Source organism: Emys orbicularis, chromosome 2 (genome assembly GCF_028017835.1).
Source record: "Emys orbicularis isolate rEmyOrb1 chromosome 2, rEmyOrb1.hap1, whole genome shotgun sequence".
NCBI classification, from domain to species: Eukaryota; Metazoa; Chordata; order Testudines; family Emydidae; genus Emys; species Emys orbicularis.
The window spans coordinates 157,290,756-157,314,469 of NC_088684.1; the positions used below are offsets into that span (position 1 = coordinate 157,290,756).

A 23,714-nucleotide genomic window follows, 5' to 3' on the forward strand; every position below is an offset into this window, starting at 1 on the left:
ACAAGCAAAACTGCGGACACTGGCTGTTGTCCTTGGTGGCAAAGAGGTCCATTTGGGGAAACCCCCACTTCTGGAAGACTGATCGCAAGATGTCTGATCTCATCAACCATTCGTGCATGCGGTACGACCTGCTGAGGCTGTCTGCTAGCTTGTTTTGTTGTCCTGGGAGATATGACGCTACGAGATGGATGGAGTGGGCTATACAAAAGTCCCACAGGAGAAGGGCCCCTTGGCAGAGGGGAGAGGCGCGGGCTCCGCCCTGCTTGTTTAAAGAAAACATGGCGGTGGTGTTGTCTGTCAGAACTGTCACGCTGTGACCTTCCAGAGTAGCGTGAAAGGTTTGGCAGGCTAGATGAACCGCCCTGAGCTTCTTCACATTGTTGTGGAGTGACATCTCGACCTTGGACCACAAGCCCTGTGTCCTTAGGTCCCCTAAGTGAGCTCCCCAGCTGAGGTCAGACGCGTCTGTCACCAGCATCAGAGCAGGCTGCGGTGCGGCGAAGGGGATACCCTCACAGACTACTGGCCGATTGAGCCACCAGCGCAGGGTGTCCAACACCTGGACTGGAACCGTCACAACAAGGTCTAGGGGATCTCTGCCCGGGTGATACGACCGGGCAAGCCACGCTTGTAAAGTCCTGAGCCTTAGTCGAGCGTATTTGACTATGTGAGTGCACGCCGCCGTGTGCTCTAGGAGCTGCAGACAGCATCTGGCCGTGGTAGTGGGGAACCTTAGCATCGAGTCTATGACCCGCTGGGTGGCCAGGAATCTGGATTCCAGGAGGCTCGCTCACGTCTGCACCGAGTCCAGCACTGCCCCGATGAACTCCAGCCTTTGCGTTGGTATCAGGGAAGACTTGGGCATGTTGACGAGAAGACCCAGCCTGCGGAATGCGTCTAGGGCCGTCACACAGGAGCAGACCTCCTCTTCGGACTGACCCGTGAGGAGCCAATCGTCGAGGTATGGGTATACCCGTATTCTCCTCTTTCGCAGGAAGGCTGCCACTACTGACATGCATTTTGTGAACATATGGGGGGCTGCCGCCAGGCCGAACAGGACCACCGTAAACTGGTAATGGTGCTGGTTTATGGCGAACCGCAGGAACCGCCAGTGAGTGGGGTGAACAGCGATGTGAAAGTACGCATCTTTCATGTCAAGGACAGCGTACCAATCCCCCGGATCCAGGGACGGGATAATAGTGCCTAGGGAAACTATGTGGAAGCGGATCTTGACTAAGAACTTGTTGAGCCCGCAAAGGTCTAAAATGGGCCAAAGGCCCCCCTTTGCCTTTGGGATGAGAAAATAACGGGAGTAAAACCCCTTCCCCCTTAGTTCCCGAGGGACTTCCTCCACCGCCCCCGCCTCTAGGAGCGACTGTACCTCCTGCATAAGGCGTTGCTCGTGAGAAGGGTCCCTGAAGAGGGACGGGGAAGGAGGGTGGGTAGGAGGAGAACTGCAGCGTGTAACCCACTTGTACCGTGAGCAAGACCCGACGGTCCGACATTATACGGGACCACGCCTGGTAGAAGTGGGACAAGCGGTCCAAGAAACAAGGGGAAGGATCCAGGAGCTGGGTTGGTACGCTGTCCTCGAGCGCACCTTCAAAACCCCTGCTTGTTGCCAGGCTGGGGCTTGCCCTGGCCCTGGCCTTGATTAGGCTTGTTATTCTGCCTGCGTCTGTTGTCTCTGCCCCTCCTGCGATAAGGCTCCTGCCTAGGGCGAGGCTGGTACTGCCGTTGCTGCAAGGGTTTGGGCTTAAATGGCTTCCTCTGAGTCGCCGGGGTGTGCATTCCTAACGACTTGAGGGTTGCCTGGGAGTCTAAGGCTATGCAGCCTGGCATCCATCTGGTCGGAAAAGAGGCCAGACCCTTCGAAGGGGAGGTCCTGGATGGTGTTCTGGACCTCTGGCGGAAGGCCTGAAGCCTGAAGCCACGCTGAGCACCTCATCACCACACCTGAGGCAATTGTTCTGGCTGCTGCGTCTGCCGAGTCCAGAGAGGCCTGTAAAGAGGTCTTGGCAACTGCCTTTCCCTCTTCCACGAGGCCGTGCACTCAGGCTGAGAGCCCTGGGGCAAGGAGTCTTTAAATTTGGAAACTGCTGCCCAGGAATTAAAATTGTGCCTGTTCAGGATCGCCTGCTGGTTCGCAATCCTTAATTGGAGGCCCCCATAGGAGTAGACCTTCCTTCCGAAGAGGTCCAAACGTTTAGCCTCCTTGGCCTTGGGGGCCAGGGCTTGCTGGCCATGACGCTCCCGTTCATTCACGGCTGAGACGACCAGTGAACAGGGGGCTGGATGACAAAATAGGAAGTCGTATCCCTTGGAAGGGGCGATGTACTTCCTCTTCACCCCCCTTGCTGTCGGTGCGCTGGAGGCTGGGGTTTGCCAGACCATTTTGTAGTTAGACTGAATTATCTTTATGAGAGGGAGCGCAATACTGGAGGGGCCTTCAGGGCTTAGGATATCCACCATAGGATCCTCCTGCTCCACCACTTCCTCCGCCTGTAGGCCCAAGTTCTGGGCGACCCTGCGGAGCAGCTCCTGATGTGCCCTGTGGTTAATCGGGGGAGGCCCTGACACCGCCGTGCCCACCACAGCTTCATCTGGGGACGATGAGGAGGTGAGGGCCTGCTGTGTCTCCTCCACCTGCCCTTCTTGCCCCTCCTCATAGGCAGGGGCACATCCGGGTCCTGTCGGGTTGAGTGTCCCCGGGACGGCCCCGGGCTCGGTGCCGCTTTCGCTCTCCGGTGCTCTGGAGAAGCATCTGGTGGTCTGGACACCGTGGCCTCCTTGGGCACGGAGAGGTGCCTGCGTGGGGACCAGGACCAATGCACCGAATAGCCAGACCTCGAAGCTCTGGAGGAGGTCCCTTGCTGCTGATGATAGGCCCACGGTGTCCAAAAGGGCCATTGTCCTGGCGGGCCCCATTGGGGATGCCACGTGGTCTGGGGCTCCCTGCTAGCCGGCACCGTGCGGGCGTAGCTGGAGCGGCCTGAGTTGACCTCGGATTCTGAGGACGCCGACCTCGGAAGCCAAGGTGGTGCCAGGGTACGGTGCCGTCGGGAGGCTGGAGAGCAGCTCCTCACTGACCGGGATCGGTACCGATGCTCTCGGGACCGGGATCACTGCCTTCTGCCCGGGACCGGGGATTGCGGCCTTATGTTCCCTTGGTGCCGGCTTAGTGACGGTGCCGGGGAGCAGTGCGCCGGTGCCGTATGCTGGCTCGGTTCCGGTGCCATCGAGTCCTGCTGAGTCAAAGGTAACTGGGAGTCCACGGAGGCTGAGCTCAACTGGGACCAGTGCCAGGGTGGTGACCTCGAGCTGTGCACCATTGTCGGCTTGCCTCTGGACGGCACCCTTGGTGATGTTGCCGGAGGCTTCTCCTTGCCAGGGTGGGGGCTTGCCGCCGACAGCTCTATGAGGTCTTTCGCCGCCTCAAAGGTGTCTGGTATGGAGGGCTGTTCTGGGATGTCCTCCAGCCCTTCTTCTGCACTCAACCCACTTAGCCCAGGGCTTGACGGACCCTGCGGTGCTGGTGCATGTCCTGGGGCCACACTGTCCCTGAGTGCTTGGTCCCTTGGAAGGCACCACCTTCTTATGTGGGGAGCGCCCTCTATCGCCTTTCGGCTGCCACTTCAACCGGCGCTGGATCACGGACTGATGCCGGGGCACTCCGCACCGAGGACTCCGGCGCCGAAGCCGGATGGTCCAAGGCCTCCATGAGTAATTGCTTGAGGCAAAAGTCTCTTTCTTTCTTGGTTCTTGGTTTGAAAGCCTTACAGATCTTGCAGCGCTCAGTCTGGTGCGATTCCCCCAAACAGCGGAGAGAGGCGTCGTGGGGATCACTGATCAGCATAGGCCTGCGGCACGTGGCACAAGCCTTATTCCCCGCAGGCCCAGGGCTGGTGCTGGAAACAACTTCCAGACACCTAAAACAAAGGAAGCTTAACTATCTACTATTAAGAAGTGCTAACTACAGATATCTGCTAACTACTGATAATTACTACAACTGTGCTAAGGGATCACTCGCAAGCGAGAGAAAGAGTTGTTCCAATGCCGCCACGGACAGTAAGAAGGAACTGAAGGGGGGTCGGGTCGGCAGGGGTATATGTGCACCAGCATAGAGACGCCGCTCTAGGGGGCTCCCCTGCCCACCCGACGGGAGCCACTAAGGGAAAAAGTTTCCGACGTGCACGCGGTGCGCGCACACCTAATGTGGAATGGACGTGAACAAGCACTCGAAGAAGAAATACAAAGAACAACCGTAAGAGTAACATCATATTATGGCATCCGGCCCAAGCAGCCATTTCTCTGCTGGATTAGTCTTCGATTCCCATCTGTCAGCTCAACAGTGACAATGGGGCCGAATGAAGCCTTTCCACCACTTTCTTGCTTGTACCAGCTTCACTAACCTTTAAACCTTTTTGTTCCATGTCATTCTTCACCATTTCTATCTAACCCACCCTCAGTCTTCCTTTATTTCTATGGCCTTGCACTTCGGTATATATCACTGTGTATGGTATCCTTTCTGGCTCCATTCTTGACATGTGTCCAAACCCTCACAGTCATCTCTCTCCAGTCTTAGTTCTTGCCTTATCATCACTTATTTATTTTAGATTTCATAGAAGTTTTTCGAATTCTTAGAAAAAGTAAAGCTCTCGACAGAAAGTCTGAAAAAGGCACCATGAAGTGACAACAAAGTCACAACACTGCTGCAGATTTACAAGCAAGAGCAAGTGCCTAGCGAATGGGGAAAAGCAATAACAAGTACATATCTATAAAAAAAAGGAAATAAGAGTGAGTGCAAGAACTACAGAGCAATCCGCTTATTGAGTGTGCTGGGAAACACGTTCCCCAAGATGTTGCAAAGGAGAACGAGGGGTATGAGGATGCAGCCCTGGCAGAGGAACAGGTTGCACTGAGACCAACATCAGAGAAAAACACACAACACAACTGAACCTGGTACAAGAACTGTGTAGATTTCACATGGGCTTTTTATAGCATTTGGCAGAAAGGGCTATGGCAAGTTTTGAATATGTCTGGCATTCCCAAGAAATTGATTGAGCTGGTAGAAAGTATCTACAGCAAGTTGATGAGTGTGCAGAGAATAGACAAGAAGCTGATGGAATGGTTCAGGATGACCACAGGAGTGCAACAAAGGATGCGCGGTATCACCGGATTTGTTCCATTTGGTACTAGAAGTAGTCATGGCTGTAGCACTGAGAGATGAAATGGGAGGAGCCAAGTTAAGTGGGAGAACAGCGAATAACCTTAGATTCGCAGATGATATTGACCTCACAGCATTGTCCTGGGTGGCCCTAGAGAGTAACTGACAAGGTAGATCACCAGAGCAGAAAATTCAGACAGATAAGTACAGAGAACACAAAAATTATGGCAATTGGAAGACAGCAGGAAGAGACAAAGATTCAAGTCAGTGACAAAGAACTAGAAGAGATGGAAAAATATAACCTTGGAGGACTGGTATTGAAAATGGGAATTGGGAAGATGACATAAAAAAGAATCTCTGCTGGATTAATGATACATAGCAGCACCAGATGATATCAGAGGAACACAGAGGAAAGAGAAAGTAGATCTACACTGAGACACCAAAAAATAACACAAAGTATAATAGGTGAGAGTTAATTTTTACGGACTCTCTTCACGTTGCATTAATGCAGCAAGTGTGGGTCTGTAAAGGGGAGAAGTGAGGAGAGCATGAGCAAGCCTGAATACAGAAACCACTGGCTGAACAACACATTTATGTCTAGAGTTGTAAAGCAATCTAATAATGAATATTTTCACAGACCATTTGCCTTTCCTGTTTAATAAAATATATGAAACAGATGTTCACATACTGAAATACATCTATCCTATAAAACAGTTTGCAGAATGCAGTATATTTTGGATAATGTCCTTTCCTTCTCCACAAGGCATGACTGTTCTTCCTAAATTAAAATTTGCTCAAAATCTCACAGCCAAGGACCAATCAGCCCTATGTGATATAATGTAACAGAATAATTAATAAGCTTCATTAGCATGGGGGGGGGGAGAAGAGGAGGAGGAAAAAATATAAACACTGATAATCTACTTGAGGAGTAACTTCAGGAGCCCAATGCAAAATGATTTAAAAATTATCATCTCTCACTCCATTTAGTTAAATGCCTAGCAATCTGAGGTGCCTTCACTCCCTTTGATCTACTCTAATATGGGGGACAGGAGGCCTGGTTCTATTCCCAGCTCTGGGGAAAGTCACTGGACTTCTATGCCTTGGCTCTCCCCGACCCCCTGAGCCACTGTCTTGTAAATATAGATTTTAAGCTCTCTCCAGGGCAGCGACTGTCTCTTACTATGTCTACGTATGAGCTCCCATAATACAAATAATAATAATCACATCCCATTCACGGATAAACAGTTGTCAGGGACTGTCAATGTACAGAGTCAGCTAACACTGTGATGTCAGTAGAATAAGACAGGCTGAGCTCAGTTTTGAATTAAATGCTCACTGTACAGTTGGGGTTCATTGTATCTCATTAGCAAGAGCTGTATGTTATACCAATGAAAATATTACTCGGCTTGCATCCTTTTCAAGTTTGCCAGGTACTTCCATGGTTTGTGGTCAACTTACCTCTTTAACGTGAGTGTGAAAAGACACAGACATGTCCAGCAGGATCTTGCGTTGCTCCACACGCCTAACAAAATCCTGTATTCTGTCTTCCAACTGATGTGCAGCTTGATAAATCTCTTCTGGGTCACACTCCCCCGTCTGAGCCAGCTGCTCGGCTGCTTCTAGCAATTTATCTGCATTGGTATATGTGTTCTGCAGAAAAATAAAATGATCGTTTTACAGGGATAAGTGAACAGAAGGTAATGCTGGCCTGTATCTAAAGACACAATACATTGCCCATTGCAGGAAACAAACTGGAAAAAATGAAGCAGTAAAGCATTAGGTTGCTGGAATCTCATGTCAATAACCTTCTCATACTCATTACAGTAGATAGGTAACCATCTAATCCTCTGACATTGTCCTTTAATACACTGCAAAAAAAGGAACATCTGCAGACAAACCGTCACCTTACATACTCCAGGCAATAAAATGCTTTTATGATTTTTTGCATATAGACAATTACCAGAGTAAAGGAAGGATCTATAAACGTCTGCTGCACTTTGCTTCAGTTTCATAAAAAACAAAAGGACCTCTAGCTACTGTTCCTTTTGGGGGCAGTGGACGGAAATTCTTAGAATTATAGGTCTTTGAAGTCCCATTTTAACAAGCATCATCCTTTCACATCACTTCACTTCTGTAGTTGAAATGTGTGCTTTTCTCCTGTTAGGAAGAGTGGAACAATATCCAATTCATTCAAATAAAACATGGTGAATATTCACCATTTGTTGTTTATTCTCTTCATTGTTTTTTGTGGTGTTCTAACCACGCAATGAAAACACATCACGAGTGAAGCAGAATTTCTACTAGCATTGAAAATACCCTAGTCCAAGATGCAGGACTTGGTCCATTCCTTCCAGGACTAGTAACACAAATCCACTGCCAGACTGAAGAACAGTTTTAAAGCCTGATATGTTGTAAATTAACATGGTTAAACACCATTTGACAGACCAGTAACAAATACTCTCAGGTCAGAAAGCTTTTCCCAGCACTTATCCAAGAGCAATGACCAGAAAGAGAAGGTTTTAATTCATGTTTTTAAGTAGGGCATTTAGAAAAAATACCATACAACTGACAGCAATGAGGTGCGAAGAGTCAATGGATAAGAAAAAAAATCCTCAGGTTTCCTTGCAAAAGCTGATAAATTTGGCAGTTGTGAGGTGTTGAAATGGCGCATAGGGAGGCAGGTAACTGGAAGCAGGGGGGCAGCATGAAAGGGCAGTGGGAGAGTTCAGGGGGTAACTCTGGACACAAGTTGTGAAACAGTCTGGTGTTTGTGTGGCAGGGCCAAGTCAGGCAAATTTTGGAAGCAACATAAGGGATCGTTTCCCAGGAGTGGAGTGTTGACTGACTGAGCTTTTGGAAAGGAAGAGTGAGAGTTCAGCAGCTGCAAAAGGTAGAGGAGTCAGTGCACAAAACTGAACAAACAACAAAAATCAAAACCCCAAGAACCAAAAGACCCAAATATCTGACATGAAAACAATCTCCCTCCAAGAGAGCCTCTGTCAATTGAAAGGAGACATTTTTAAACAAGTATGTTTCCTTACTTATTAAAACTGAAATGTAGAAATCTCGCTTACATTTACCTTTCATCCTGCGCTCTCTGTTCAGTGTGTTACACTTCCAATGAAATGCAGGTTTCACGCACCAGCACAGTTCCTCAGTGTTTACATTACAAACACTAATGGGGAACTTTTAGCCACTAAAGAGGAAGAAGATGGAGGCCTAGTCTACACAAGAAAAGGGTTGCTGGCATAGCATTACCGGCAAACCTTCCTAATAAAGATGAAGCTTATACCAGCACAAGAGTGCTTTTGCCAGTATAGCTTATATTGGGTCCCCACATAAAAACTGTATTGGCAAAGTATCAGAGGGGTAGCCGTGTTAGTCTGAATCTGTAAAAAGCAACAGAGGGTCCTGTGGCACCTTTAAGACTAACAGAAGTATTGGGAGCATAAGCTTTTGTGGGTAAGAACCTCACTTCTTCAGATGCAAGTAATGGAAATCTCCAGAGGCAGGTATAAATCAGTATGGAGATAACTAGGTTAGTTCAATCAGGGAGGGTGAGGTGCTCTGCTAGCAGTTGAGGTGTGAACACCAAGGGAGGAGAAACTGCTTCTGTAGTTGGATAGCCATTCACAGTCTTTGTTTAATCCTGATCTGATGGTGTCAAATTTGCAAATGAACTGGAGCTCAGCAGTTTCTCTTTGGAGTCTGGTCCTGAAGCTTTTTTGCTGTAAGATGGCTACCTTTACATCTGCTATTGTGTGGCCAGGGAGGTTGAAGTGTTCTCCTACAGGTTTTTGTATATTGCCATTCCTGATATCTGACTTGTGTCCATTTATCCTCTTGCGTAGTGACTGTCCAGTTTGGCCAATGTACATAGCAGAGGGGCATTGCTGGCATATGATGGCATATACAACATTGGTGGACATGCAGGTGAATGAGCCGGTGATGTTGTAGCTGATCTGGTTAGGTCCTGTGATGGTGTTGCTGGTGTAGATATGTGGGCAGAGTTGGCATCGAGGTTTGTTGCATGGGTTGGTTCCTGAGATAGAGTTGTTATGGTGCGGTGCGTGGTTGCTGGTGAGAATATGCTTAAGGTTGGCGGGTTGTCTGTGGGCGAGGACTGGCCTGCCTCCCAAGGTCTGTGAAAGTGAGGGATCATTGTCCAGGATGGGTTGTAGATCACTGATGATGCGTTGGAGAGGTTTAAGCTGAGGACTGTAGGTGATGGCCAGTGGAGTTCTGTTGGTTTCTTTTTGGGGCCTGTCTTGTAGCAGGAGGCTTCTGGGTACACGTCTGGCTCTGTTGATTTGTTTCTTTATTTCCTTGTGTTGGTATCGTAGTTTTGAGAATGCTTGGTGAAGATCTTGTAGGTGTTGGTCTCTGTCTGAGGGGTTGGAGCAGATGCGATTGTACCTCAGTGCTTGGCTGTAGACGATGGATCGTGTGGTGTGTCTGGGGTGGAAGCTGGAGGCATGAAGGTAGGCGTAGCGGTCGGTGGGTTTTCGGTATCGGGTGGGGTTAACGTGGCCATCGCTTATTTGTACGGTGGTGTCTAGGAAGTGGACCTCCCGTGTAGATTGGTCCAGGCTGAGGTTGATGGTGGGGTGGAAGCTGTTGAAATCATGGTGGAATTCTTCCAGGGTCTCCTTCCCATGGGTCCAGATGATGAAGATGTCACCAACGCATCATCAGTGATCTACAACCCATCCTGGACAATGATCCCTCACTTTCACAGACCTTGGGAGGCAGGCCAGTCCTCGCCCACAGACAACCCGCCAACCTTAAGCATATTCTCACCAGCAACCACGCACCGCACCATAACAACTCTATCTCAGGAACCAACCCATGCAACAAACCTCGATGCCAACTCTGCCCACATATCTACACCAGCAACACCATCACAGGACCTAACCAGATCAGCTACAACATCACCGGCTCATTCACCTGCATGTCCACCAATGTTATATATGCCATCATATGCCAGCAATGCCCCTCTGCTATGTACATTGGCCAAACTGGACAGTCACTACGCAAGAGGATAAATGGACACAAGTCAGATATCAGGAATGGCAATATACAAAAACCTGTAGGAGAACACTTCAACCTCCCTGGCCACACAATAGCAGATGTAAAGGTAGCCATCTTACAGCAAAAAAACTTCAGGACCAGACTCCAAAGAGAAACTGCTGAGCTCCAGTTCATTTGCAAATTTGACACCATCAGATCAGGATTAAACAAAGACTGTGAATGGCTATCCAACTACAGAAGCAGTTTCTCCTCCCTTGGTGTTCACACCTCAACTGCTAGCAGAGCACCTCACCCTCCCTGATTGAACTAACCTCGTTATCTCCATACTGATTTATACCTGCCTCTGGAGACTTCCATTACTTGCATCTGAAGAAGTGAGGTTCTTACCCACAAAAGCTTATGCTCCCAATACTTCTGTTAGTCTTAAAGGTGCCACAGGACCCTCTGTTGCTTGTATTGGCAAAAGCCTTCTTGCTTTGCAAGTATAACTGTGGCCACACTAGGGCTTTAGCTGGTATGGAAAGGAAAAGAAAATAAATCACGCCCCTAATAGATATTACTATACCAGTCAAAGTTTCTATTGTAGACCTGACCTAAAACATGACAAGGAGCCAGGCAATCAGAGTTCTCCTTGTTTGCTTTGCCACTGAGTTACCGGGCAACTCCTACACAAATCATGTGTTCATCTTTGTGGCTCTGTATGTAGAACAGAGAGAGTCTTACATGCCTCGGCTAGGGCGGTAGAAATAGTAAAAGGTTTTATTTATTAGTCAAAATTGCTTTGAGTGGCTCAGCTGGAAAGTGCTTGTGATGTAAAAAGTTTTTGTTGTTGTTGTTTTTTTTAAATAACTTCACACAAACTAGAATAAAAAAACTCGGGTAATGTTTGCATGTTTCTGTAAAAACTCATTCCTATAGCCTCCCTCTCACTTCCTCTAACAAACCTAATGTTTCATCTGATCTTGTTCCTTTAAGCTCAGGTTTTAACTCAATTTTTAAAATCAACATCAACATTTTGAAATTAACATGGTTCAAAGCCATTCCAAAATACTCCGAAGCATTATCTGCCAGCAGCACAAACTTTTGTACACCTTGGGATCGACAACCTTGTCGGTCTCAATACTGCGTTCAACTATTCAATTTTTTGACTTGTTCAGTATAATAAATTCATTAATTATTTATGCAACATTAGTCCCTAGTGCTTTTTGAATTAAACTGTGCACACACCAGACAATGGGTGTCATCTCCCACTCTCCAACCCTAAAGGGAGGTTCTGAGTCTCTAAGACATTGTACCTGAGGAAGCCTGCACCCCCTACTCAAAAGCTGTTAGAGCAGAACACTTCCTGGTCAGTACTTACATGTGCCCAGTGCTACAGTCAAAGCTCTCACAGATGAGCAAGAAAAGAAGTTCAATGCTCACAATTGTAACCTGAAAGGCTACACTGGCAACTATCTAGGGAACCAAGGGCCCCACCCACAGCCATCTGTGTGACTGAAGAGATCATTTCCCATTTTATAATTAATCTGACATTTTATTCTTGTGAAATACTATTTAAGAATTCTGAGAGCATCCTCGTGATAATGTAGCCTGAGCATTTCAGATTTATCTTTCTGCAAACTGGAAGATGGTCTAGATGAATTAAGAATTTAATGTAATTAAGAAGTTAATGTAATTTGGATGTCATTTTCAAAAATAGCTCAAATGCTGTATCCTTAGACAGCATGCAGGAAAGAGGGTCAATCCTCAACTCACTTTTGTAAACCTTCCTTCAACTAGCAATGACATCCCGTGGAAATGCTTCTTCTTATATAGTTATGCCAGTGTGCAGGAGCTAAGATCCTAAACATGGTGGGTTGTGCTGGAGAACTCCCCAAGACAGACAGATGAATGAAAAGGGTGCAAAGAGGAGGCGTCTCTACGGATTTAACAAAACTGATCTAAAGTATGCAAGGTGATTTTATATCTAGCAGTCAGTTAAGGCTATTCGAGCAGGCTGGGAGGACAAGAGTAACAGCATGGCACTAGAAGCAGTTTATGCCCATTTCCTAACTAGACAGGGAAGCATTCATGGTGTAGATCAGCTTTAACTATCTGTATTTAATTAACATGTCTTTTCAGTAGGGCTGTCGCTTAATCGCAGTTAACTCACGTGATTAACTCAAAAAAATTCATTGCAATTAAAAAAATTCATCGCAGTTTTAATCGCACTGTTAAACAATAGAATACCAATTGAAATTTATTAAATATTTTGGATGTTTTTCTACATTTTCATATATATTGTATTCTGTGTTGTAATTGAAATCAACTTGATTTCATGCATTATTTTTTATTACAAATATTTGCACTGTAAAAATGATAAACAGAAGAAATAGTATTTTTCAATTCACCTCATACAAGTACTGTAGTACAATCCCTTTGTCGTAAAAGTGAAACTTATAAATGTAGGGTTTTTTTGTTACATAACTGCACTCAAAAACAAAACAATGTAAAACTTCAGAGCCTACAACTCCACTCAGTCCTACTTCTTGCTCAGCCGATCGCTAAGACAAACAAGTTTGTTTATATTTACAGGAAATAATGCTGCCCTCTTCTTATTTACAGGGCTGGCTCCAGGCACCAGCTTGCCAAGCAGGTGCTTGGGACGGCCACTCTGGAGAGGGGCGGCACGTCCAGCTATTCGGCGGACGGTCCCTCACTCCCACTTGGAGCGAAGGACCTTCCGCCGAATTGCCGCCGCAGATCGCGGCTTTTTTTTTTTTTTTTTTTTTCCCCCGCTTGGGGCGGCAAAAACCCTGGAGCAAAAACCCTGCTTATTTACAATGTCACCAGAAAGTGAGAACAGGCATTTACATGGCACTTTTGTAGCTGGCATTGGAAGGTATTTACATGCCATATATATATTAAACATTTGTATGCCCCTTCATGCTTCAGCCACCATTCCTGAGAACATGCTTCCATGCTGATGACTAAGGCTACGTTTTAGTCATGGGTATTTTTAGTAAAAGTCTTGGACAGGTCATGAGCAGTAAACAAAAATTCACAGCCCGTGACCTGTCCATGACTTATACTGTACACCCCTAACTAAAACTTGGGCAGGGGGCCGCGGGTGCTTGGGGGGAGGGAAGGGATCGTGGTCCAGGGGTGTCGTGGGTGCCAGGGGAGGTGGCCCAGGACACCCGCTGGTACTGGCAGGGGCTCCCTACCTGGCTCCGTTTGTCCCTGCAGCTCCTAGGTGGCGGAGGGGCTGGGGGCTCCACCCACTGCTCCCGTCATAAGCCCCTGCTGCGCAGCTCTCCCCCCCCACACACACACATTCCCCAACTTCCTGCCCCTAGCCCTGAGCACTTCCCACACACCAAATTGCTGCTGCTGGCCCAGGGGCTTCCCGGCTCGGGCAGCCCCTGAGTCAGCACCAGTTGCTGCAGAAGTCACGGAAAGTCACAGAATCCATGACCTCCATGATAGACTCGCAGCCTTATTGATGACGCTCGTTAAAAAAATAATGCATTAATTAAATTTGTGACTGAACACCTTGGGGAGAATTCTATGTCCCCTGCTCTGTTTTACCTGTATTCTGACATATATTTCATGTTATAGCAGTCTCAGATGATGATCCAGCATGTTGTTCATTTTAAGAATACTTTCACGCAGATTTGACAAAACGCAAAGAAGGTACCAATGTGAGGTTTCTAAAGATAGCTACAGCACTCGATGCGAGGTTTAAGAATCTGAAGTGCCTTCCAAAATTTGAGAGGGATGAGGTGTGGAGCATACTTTCAGAAGTCTTAAAAGAGCAACACTCCGATGTGGAAACTACAGAACCCTAACCACCAAAAAAAAAAAAAAAAAACTTTTGCTGGTGGCATCTGACTCAGATAATGAAAATGAACATGCGTCGGTCCGTACTACTTTGGACTGCTATTGAGCAGAACCCCTCATTAGCGTGGACGCATGTCCTCTGGAATGGTGGTTGAAGCATGAAGGGACATACGAATCTTTAGCGCATCTGGCATGTAAATATCTTGCGACGCCGGCTACAACAGTGCCAGGTGAACGCCTGTTCTCACTTTCAGGTGACATTGTAACCAAGAAGCGGGAAGCATTATCTCCTGCAAATGTAAACAAACTTGTTTGTCTGAGCAATTGGCTGAACAAGAAATAGGACTGAGTGGACTTGCAGGCTCTAAATTTTACATTGTTTTATTTTTGAATGCAGTTTTTTTGTACATAATTCTACATTTGTAAGTTCAACTTTCATGATAAAGAGATTTCACTACAGTACTTGTATTAGGTGAATTGAAAAATACTATTTCTTTTGTTTTTTACAATGCAAATACTTGTAATCAAAAATAAATATAAAGTGAGCACTGTACACTTTGTATTCTGTGTTGTAATTGAAATGGATCTATTTGGAAATGTAGAAAACATCCAAAAATAAACAATAGAATACCATTTATTTAAATAACAGTGTGATTAATTGCAATTAATTTTTTTAACCGCTTGGCAGCCCTACTTTTCAGAGATTCTGCAGTAGCTGTCACCTTCATGAGCCATTCCTCAAGAAAATGAACAGCTGTTATGTATTTATATAGCACAAAATATAATGTATCTAGCCTTCATACAAAAGTTAAATGTGAATTAAATAAAATAGCACAGAGTCGTAGCCACCACCAATATAAGAAAATGGACAAGGGCTACCAGGTAACTGGTAAAAGTAGGAGGCTACAATGGTCTCTCATGAGCTGGTTGAAATATAAAGGCCTTACTTCAGCCTTGACTTATTCTACAAACCGGCTCAGGAGGACATGGTCAGGAAGGGATTTCTACAGACTTGGTCCCTAAACCAAGGAAGCTGATCCATAGCTCAATTAAGATGCAACCGCCATATGGATAAAAAGTTAACTCGGCTTTGTAGAAGAAACACATGGCTAACAGACTCTTGCCCTGTACACCATACACGTGTCTTGGGCAGAGACCATTATGCACAATTGGACATCTCTCAGCCACAGTTGCAAAAAAAGGAATAGCTGAGTCAGAATCCAATCCACAAATACACAAGGGAATAAACACAAAATAGTTGTCAGCGTCCAAAGTTTTTTAAGCTGAGAATCTTTTGCCCTACAAGTGGGCTGGTTAAAGGTAACGGACATCAAAATCCTATACATGTGGGGTAAATGTTCTTATGTGTGCAACACAGATCATGAGAAATTTTAGCTATCAGGGAAGAAAGGGTAGGCTGTAGCGCTGCTTCTTTAAAGGCAAAATTGGTCAGTTTGATAGTAACTGTTACACACACAAGCCATAAGTGAGTAGTAATACTGAAAAATTTTTACATGTGTGTTACAATCTCCATATTTTGTAGATATATTCATACCTAAGGCTACGATTTTATCACGGTTGCATGTTGTGTGCTAGCTTATTCTATGACTTCCAGAGACCTCTGTGATTTCAGCCCATGGTGGCTAGGAGTTGCAGGATCACCCTGCCACCCACGGCGACTGGAAGCTGGAGGGCCCCTGCGGGCGGCGGGGTGACCCTGCAGCTCTGGGCTGCTTTGGGCAGCGGAGGGACCCTGCAGCTCCGGGCCGCCTCAGGGGGCGGAGGGATCTCTCAGCTTCCAGCCATCTTGGGCAGTGGGAGCCCCTGGAGCTGTGAGCCCCCACAGGCGGTGGGGTCCCCTGGAGCTCTGAGCCCCCACAGGCGGTGGGGGCCCCTGGAGCTCTGAGCCAGGGTCCCCACAGTTGCCCAGCCACCACGGGTGGTGTGGGGACTCCGCAACTCCCCATTTTGTCATGGATATTTTTAGTAAAATCAGGGACAGGTCATGGGCTTCCATTAATTTTTCTTCATTGCCTATCCGTTACTTTTACTAAAAATATCCGTGACAAAGTATTAGCCTTATTCATAACTGCTAAAGAAAGCATTTTAACCTATAGCCAATGTGACAAATCCCCTTTACATTTGCATTGATGGGATACATAAACATACTGCAGGCCAATGTCTTCTACCTATTGCCCTTGTTGTAGAAGACCAATGTTATCCTGTACAGTGAGCAGATGAAAGTGTCAATCTTTCATCAGAATGTTTAACCTGTGATGAGATTGAAGTCTGCTGACATTACAGGGAATTATGAACACTTTTGCATGTTGTGGGCTAGCTCATTCTATGATTCTTTTGAGCAGTCCTGGGGAGCTGGAATCTGAACTACCCTGGAGAAACAGCATAGAAGGAAAAAAGGACAGATCACCTGTCTGAACTTGTCAGCTCCTTAGCTGAAAGCGAATAGTTCAGCATTTACTAGTGGCTCCAGGTGATTGAGCAATGTAGCCAGGTGGGATTTCAAGGGGATGATGCCTTCTCATCTTTTTTTGTAGAGTTGACTCTGATAACCCCAGGTGTGGCCAGGTTCTCTGATCAAAGGAAAAACGTGAATAACTCGAAGTGTATGTAGGGAATAAATACACTTCAAATTTAACCTTCATCTGCAGTCACTCTTACAGAACATAATGCATCTCATAGCAAAAAACTGTCATATGCCCGAACACAAGTGAACAGTAGGAGTATGTGAGAGACATCACATTCATTGTTATGTTAAGCCCTGAAGTATAAAAATCAACGGTCTTATTTGGAATACACAAAGCAGGGATGCATGTTTGTTGCCTGCTTATATTTGGTTTAGAGAAGGGAAAAATCTCAAAGGGTGTGCCTGTCTTGGCAGTCACCACAGAACCAGAAGTTAGAGATGGAAAAAAAGACTTATTAGGTCATCTTGTCTATCCTTTTGCCAGTGAAGGATTGTTCGCTACAGTATATTTAAGTACTTTGTCCAGTCTAGTTTTTCAAGTCTCAAGCAATAGAGATTCCACCCCTTCCCTGAGGAGATTATTTTTCAATCTAGTAGAGCTCAGCATCAGGAAGTTTTTCCTTATTATTCAGCTTAAATTTTTCCTTTGTTCAGTTTCATTACATTACACCTAAAACGACTCCTCTTGTTGCCTAGATCAGAGGTTCTCAAACTGTGGTCCGTGGACCACCAGTGGTCTGCGAGCTCCATTCAGGTGGTCCACGGATAGTTCCCTCGAAGGTGCGCACCTGGGCGGCCCACACAAGAGAATGAAGGGCCACCCACCTAATTAGTGGAGCCATGCAGGCGTGGCTCCACTAATTAGGTGCCTGGACCCTGGAGAAGATGCACATGTAAGATGAGGTGGTGCCTTGGGGGGAATAGGGAGTACGTGGGAGGGGGCAGTGGGATGAGAAGAGGGGGTAGGAGGAATTTGGAACATGCAGGGCTGCGGCGGCCAGAGAAAGAGGTGACTCTCCCCAGCTCCAGGGCTGTGGCTGCCAGGGAGAGACAGCCCTCCTTCCCAGCCCCAGCTCGGGGGCTGCTGCGGCAGGGGAGAGAGGGCACATCCATCACATTAGAAAGGTAAGACTACTCAGGGCAGGGGGTTGGGATGTAGGAGGGGTGCGGCAGGGGGCTCAGGGCAGGGGGTTGGGGTGCGGGGTGCAGGAGGGTTCGGGGTGCAGGCTCCGGCCCGGCGCCGCTTACCTTGAGCAGCTCTGGGGTGGCAGCAGCGTGCAGCGGGGCCTCAGGGCCGTGGTGCTGGCCGCTTCCGGGAGCGGCAGTCCAAAGCCCTGACGGGCCAGATCCGTAGTTTGCCCACCCCTGCTCTAAGACATGCTCTCAACATTACAGGCCCATAAATGGCTACCTTGTGCATTAAACAGGAAAACTAATACAAACAAAACCCACATCTTGTAAACACACAATATTTGACCCCTCACTCACACTTCGATCAATCCACTATACTGTCTATTAAATCTGTATTTCTGATTCTGTTAATACTTCACACTATTCCGGTTGTCTGAGTGCCACTTCCAGCAGTCACTAGCAAAAAAGACCAATGGGAAAACACCACAACCTCCCAATTTAAACTCTAACATTCCCCTGGTAAACAAACCAGCTTAGACACACCTACTATATATGGTTTGCCTTAGCATACATGTTTGCCAGTATAATTCATCAATAAAACTGGCTAGCAGATAACCCTGACAGTGCAAGCGTCACCAGTAGTGTGTGTGTTGAAGCTAAGTGTCAGCTATACACGGGTTGTTATTTTTCCCATTTTTGATGATTTGTATCACAATACCTTTCTTGTCGGGTAACTATTTCTCCAAGTCTTTTATTTTCAAACGTTACAAGGTGTGATTTCACTAATTGCAACTCAATTTCTTTTAAGATAATACCCAGATATACTCATTTCTTTCATGTTTTCCAAGCCTTTTTTTTTTGACTATGCAGTATTTCCAAGGTGCACAATAATTCCTAGTTACACCTTCCTTATCTTCCAAGCTAAAACCAGGCATACAAAAACATTCAATAGGCTCAGTCATTTTTCTCAGACCATATGCTTTTAAAAAATCTCTGGGTGAATAAAAACTGAATTCATAAATGTTACTGGTAATCTTACTTGATGCTAGAGCTGGTCGAAAATATTCTGAACGAACTGTTTTCCACCCAACAATGTTGATTTCATGGAAACCAGGCACTCTGGCTACCCGGCTTCCCAGGCTTCCACACATGCCTGACTTGAAACTCAGCAGCCAGGGAACGTTGGAGCCTGGGGTGCAGGGACTGGAATTATCCAAACAATCCCATTTTGATTCTTCTGAAATGCAAGAATTTTTAAGATGTCCCTCCCTTGGAAGACTGCACATATCTGACTTTTTGTGCTGATTAGGAATTAAAGTTTTTATTTTATTTTATCTGAGAAATGTGAAGTTTTTCACGGGATGGAAATTCCAGTACCTACACAACCTGCACCAGAACTTGAATTGTAAACATTCAGCTCAGAAGAAATGTATCTATTGTTACATCCCGTTTCATCATCTAGCATACATATTAAACTCATTTGTTTTAACTGGGAGAATGGTCGTCAATCTTAACTCAACCAACATAAGCATGAGTCCTTAAGTCCCAACTTTGTGTATTAAAATGTTCTAATTTTCATATTGATGTTTCTGCAGCCAAACAAAGGTATTGTTATATTTATGAGATTGATGTGAATACTTAAACCCGTGGTTAAAAACCAATGTTTACTATCGTTTGTTTTAATTGGTTATGTTGAATAGCTGACTGACCACTGAGTTTATCAGATGGGTGTTTGATTTTTACAAACAATTAGGTGTGCCTACTTGCACCCAATCTGATATTAAAGATTTCAGAGATTTCTTGTTTGTTGTTCTTGCAAGCATCATTTTCACTTTTTGCAATTGATGCATTGCTTTTTGCTTTCAATATTTTTATGCACAATTGAAAACTCAAATAAAAATCTACTCTAGAAGTTAAGTTAAAAGGAAACACTCAGAATTTAATTTGCATGGTGTCTGGATTCATTTTTTTCTTCCCAGAGCACTCAGTGTGCCCAGCCCTTCAATGTCAAGTAGGCAATTTAAGGCACCACTGAACAGTGATATAGGTTCAATTGTTTAACAGGATGTGGGTTTAACACGTTTGAAACATTTACCTGTGCTACTTCTTCAAAGTCTTCATGGCGTTTCTGCAAAGCTCTGGCCCGATGCAGGGACTTTCCTACCCCGGTGTGTTTGCTAAGGAAAGCTTCTCCATGATTCTCAATCCAGTCCAATACCTGCAACAAAACAACAACCGCATAAAATATAGCTTCAATGCATGCTTCTCTGTTTTGCTTCCAGAGCCTGCTTCCTGCAGTGGGAGAAATAAAAAGCAATAAAACTAAGCTATTAAAGAAACTGAAGAGCAGTTAGTTATGCAACAATCTACAAAGAACTGTATTGATAGTTCTGATGTTAGTTTCCCCTTTACAAAATTTTAATAAAGCTTTACATTGAAAGCTATGTTAACAGTTACTAAGCCGGTAGCCATCTCAATTTAGCAAGATTATACAGTATATGTTGACAGAGTTCTAACAAGGCCCAGTGGACTCCACAGCAAGGACACCCTAAGTTCTACAGCAGGGTCCATGGATTCTGTAGCACTATGATTTGACAGGCTGGAAATTTTGTAGCAATTTAGTTTAAACTCCGGTTTTTAATTAATTGAACACACAGCACAGTATGTATTTTATCTTTGCTGATGTAGAACTGATTTACATACCTTCTACATTCGTATTTATTTATTTTTATAACTACACTGCACCACAAAAGTAATGAGGAGAGTTAGAGGTTTTGGCAGCTGGATAGGGGACAGTTGGGACTTCTGGCACTTAGGGAAATGTTGGGTCTGTTACAGATAAGCACATTAGATTGATGTTTCCACTAATGTAGAGTAGTGAAAACATTTAGGTTGGCATTTAAACAGTCATTATTAGGCACTGAGTTAATTTTCTGTAGATGAATGAGGAAGTTCACACTTTTGAAGAGCTATTGTTTCAGGTCCTTTGGAGACTGGCTGTATGTCTACACTGCAATAAGACACCCGTGCCAGCTGACTCGGGCTTGCGGGTCTCCACTGCAGGGTTGTTTAACTGTGCTGTAGATGTTCAGGCTCGGGCTGGAGCCTGAGCTTTGGGACCCTCCTCCCTTGCAGGCTTCTAGAGCCTGGGCTCCAGCCTGAGCCCAAATATCTGCACTGCAATTAAATAACCCCGCAGCCAAAGGCCTGAGAGCCCAAGTCAGCTGGCAGGAGCCAGCCGCGGATGTTTAATTGCAGTGTAGAGATACCCTAGGAGACAACTGCAACAGTTAACCTTAATGCAAATGGAGTAACCTTCACAACCATGAGAGTTTTTTGGTGTTGTTTTTTAAACGAAAGCTTAGACTCTGGGAGCATAATTCTGCACTTTATTTGAGTCACTGAACACAAGGCCTTGAATAATTTAACATTTTTTTCTGTAATAAATCAATAATGGACTTCACATGATCAAAAAGAACATTTTACTGAATAGCACATTTAAGTTCTACTTCTCAAGGGAGGTCCTAGTCTCCTACAGTGTAGTAAAATCAATGGAAGGGTCAGCAATCAAGAAGCCAGTCCTAGGATCCTTGCATATTTTCACTGAAAGGTGTTAATGCTACAAGTTATGTCTGTATCACAAGTTTTAATTAAATAAATGAGGCTCTCAAAGACAAAAATAATCAATTATGGTATTAATAAGCTAGATCTTTAAATCTCACACTACAGTGCCTGCGCCAAGAACTTTGTAAAACTGTGGACTCCATACTGCACAATGGTTTCTACATTTAACAATATTCTCTACAGTGCTACACATATCCTCTTCAAGGGGGTAGAAAAGGGACATCTTGTAGTTAAGTTTCATTCATTTTTTTAAATAAGTTCATTATTTTAAATCTTTCAATGAAAATTTAAACAATTAGAAAGACTTCATACAATATTTAATTCTATATAAGCCAAATCATTCCACAAGTCCAAGACTGCTACACAGAACAAGGAGAAACTTCACGGGAGTGATACAATACACATCTTCCAGAATTCAACTTGACCAGGAGGAATCTCTTTTATATATATCCTATACAATACTATGTAACACAGCCTTAGTGATAAGTTTTATTTAAGAGCTGCCTTAGAAGTGCACACCCACAGGTCCCCTAAATACACTTTCTGGTCATTTTTTTTCTTTATACAGCATTTAAAAGTTATATTTAGTTTTTAAGAGGTGCAGTTATTAACTGGAGACAGTGACAACACTGGTACATATATTTAAGAGCTCTTGATATACTGTATGGATCTACATTTGTGACTTCACTTTATGTACCATTACCGCAATACAAAGTAAATCAATAAATATAAATATAAATATAAATAAATAATTTGTTCATCTGCATTTGTCTTTCCTTTATGTGGAGTTTAAAGCCAAAATATTTTATGAAGACAACATTTCAGAATTTATCTATTTTCTTTATTATAGTAATGATATAAACTAGCATTAGAGCTAGGTGATGGGATGTCTACTTTTAGCTCACCATTTACACAGTTGTGATAGTTTACTATCCTTCCAGATAGCTGCCTACTTTTCAAGTTTTATATAAACTTATGAATTAACCTGAACCCTAAGTAGGCAGCTATCTGGAAAAATAATAAATTACCACAACTGTACTGCTTCTTAAGGCACACCGTCAGCTTAATTAGTAAACATCTGTATTACCGCAGCACCTAGGAGCTAGGACATTGGTCACAAAGCAAATAATGGGCAAAGCAGGAAACCGACTGTGGTAGCATCCAGAATCCCTGCTCTATCCACTACTCAGCTTTCATTCTATGCATTCACTTCCAGAAAAGCATGGTGCTATTCACAACTGTGTGAATATAGCTTGAAACAGAATACAAGTCAGATGCAATAAAAAAGAATTCACCACAATGATTTGTTAAGGCACCTATAACTAAGTTCAATGTGATGGGGTGTTCACCCCTTGTCAGCCCTGGAGGGGTTCAGAAAGGGCCAATTAACCTTCACAGTTGCACCTGCAGGGAGGCCCTGGAGTTTATAAACACTAATTACAGATGAGGCCCAGCTGGGATAGGTTTATAAAAAGAGGAAGTTTGTTAATAGCAGATGGGGCTGCAGTCACTCTCTGGGCCTAGTGAGGAGAGAAGGAGGAAACCCAGGGGGGAACAGAAGCCCCGAGAGCCTAATCCTGAGGGAAGGGGTTTACCCAAAAGGGGAGTGGAGAAGAAAGCCAGCAGGGGATAGAATAGGAAGAAGCCCAGGGAAACAGTAGCCAGGATAGAGACAGTATAGACATTGACTGATGATTATAGGATCCCTGGGCTGGAAACCAGAGTAGCAGGCAAGCCCGTGTTCCCCTACCAGCCACCGGGAAGTGGCGCAGGACTGGTGAAGGCGGCACCTGGACAATTGGACTGGCAAGACATCAATACCCTGGAAGAGGAAAACTATACAGTGAGCCAGCCGGAGGGCTGAATCATGAAGAGAGAGCAGATGAGGCCAGACGAGAGCTGACCCCAGACCCACCGGCAATGGTGAGTGAACCCTTTTACAGTCTGCTTACCTGTATGATCACAATTTAAGCAATTAACATTTACTCCAGTGAAAGTCTACACTAAGTTATTTTGAGATATTTTGTCTAATTTCCGAAATATACCTGTTTGAATTCTATACATTATCTCACCTTATTTACACAATCTGCCACCTTTACTGACTAAATTGAGTTTTTCACGGCTCTTCACTCCTCTTGGCATCTCACAGCCACTACAGCTATGAGGTGGTGGACTGGGATTCTTTTCTGGCTTGTGCATGACCAACAAATTTTCTTGCTAAAGTTCTAATCCTGTAACTGTATACTCATGGATAATGTGATGCATGTGTATAATTCCAAACTACATTTTTAAATTTAAATGGATTTTTATTTGTTGGTGGTGCATACCTCAGAAGGATCCCTTTCTGACTTTGAGATCTGAGTTGGCAGGACTGGCAGTTAGAAAAAAAAATGCTCAAGTTTGTCAACTGATTTCCAGATCATATTTTCTTGACACACACAATATGCAATCGCA

At 45.0% G+C, this 23,714-nt stretch overlaps 1 protein-coding gene across 1 annotated transcript in view; it reads right to left on the bottom strand.

The window, feature by feature from the left end:
- Positions 1-23,714, bottom strand: part of TRIO (trio Rho guanine nucleotide exchange factor) — a 433,907-nt gene that overhangs the window by 184,179 nt on the left and 226,014 nt on the right. The window contains exons 10-11 of the mRNA XM_065399163.1: positions 19,732-19,854; positions 6,626-6,817 (exon numbers count right to left, since the gene is read on the bottom strand). Of these exons, the coding sequence (XP_065255235.1) occupies positions 6,626-6,817; positions 19,732-19,854 (315 nt within the window). The remainder of the gene's footprint in view (positions 1-6,625; positions 6,818-19,731; positions 19,855-23,714) is intronic.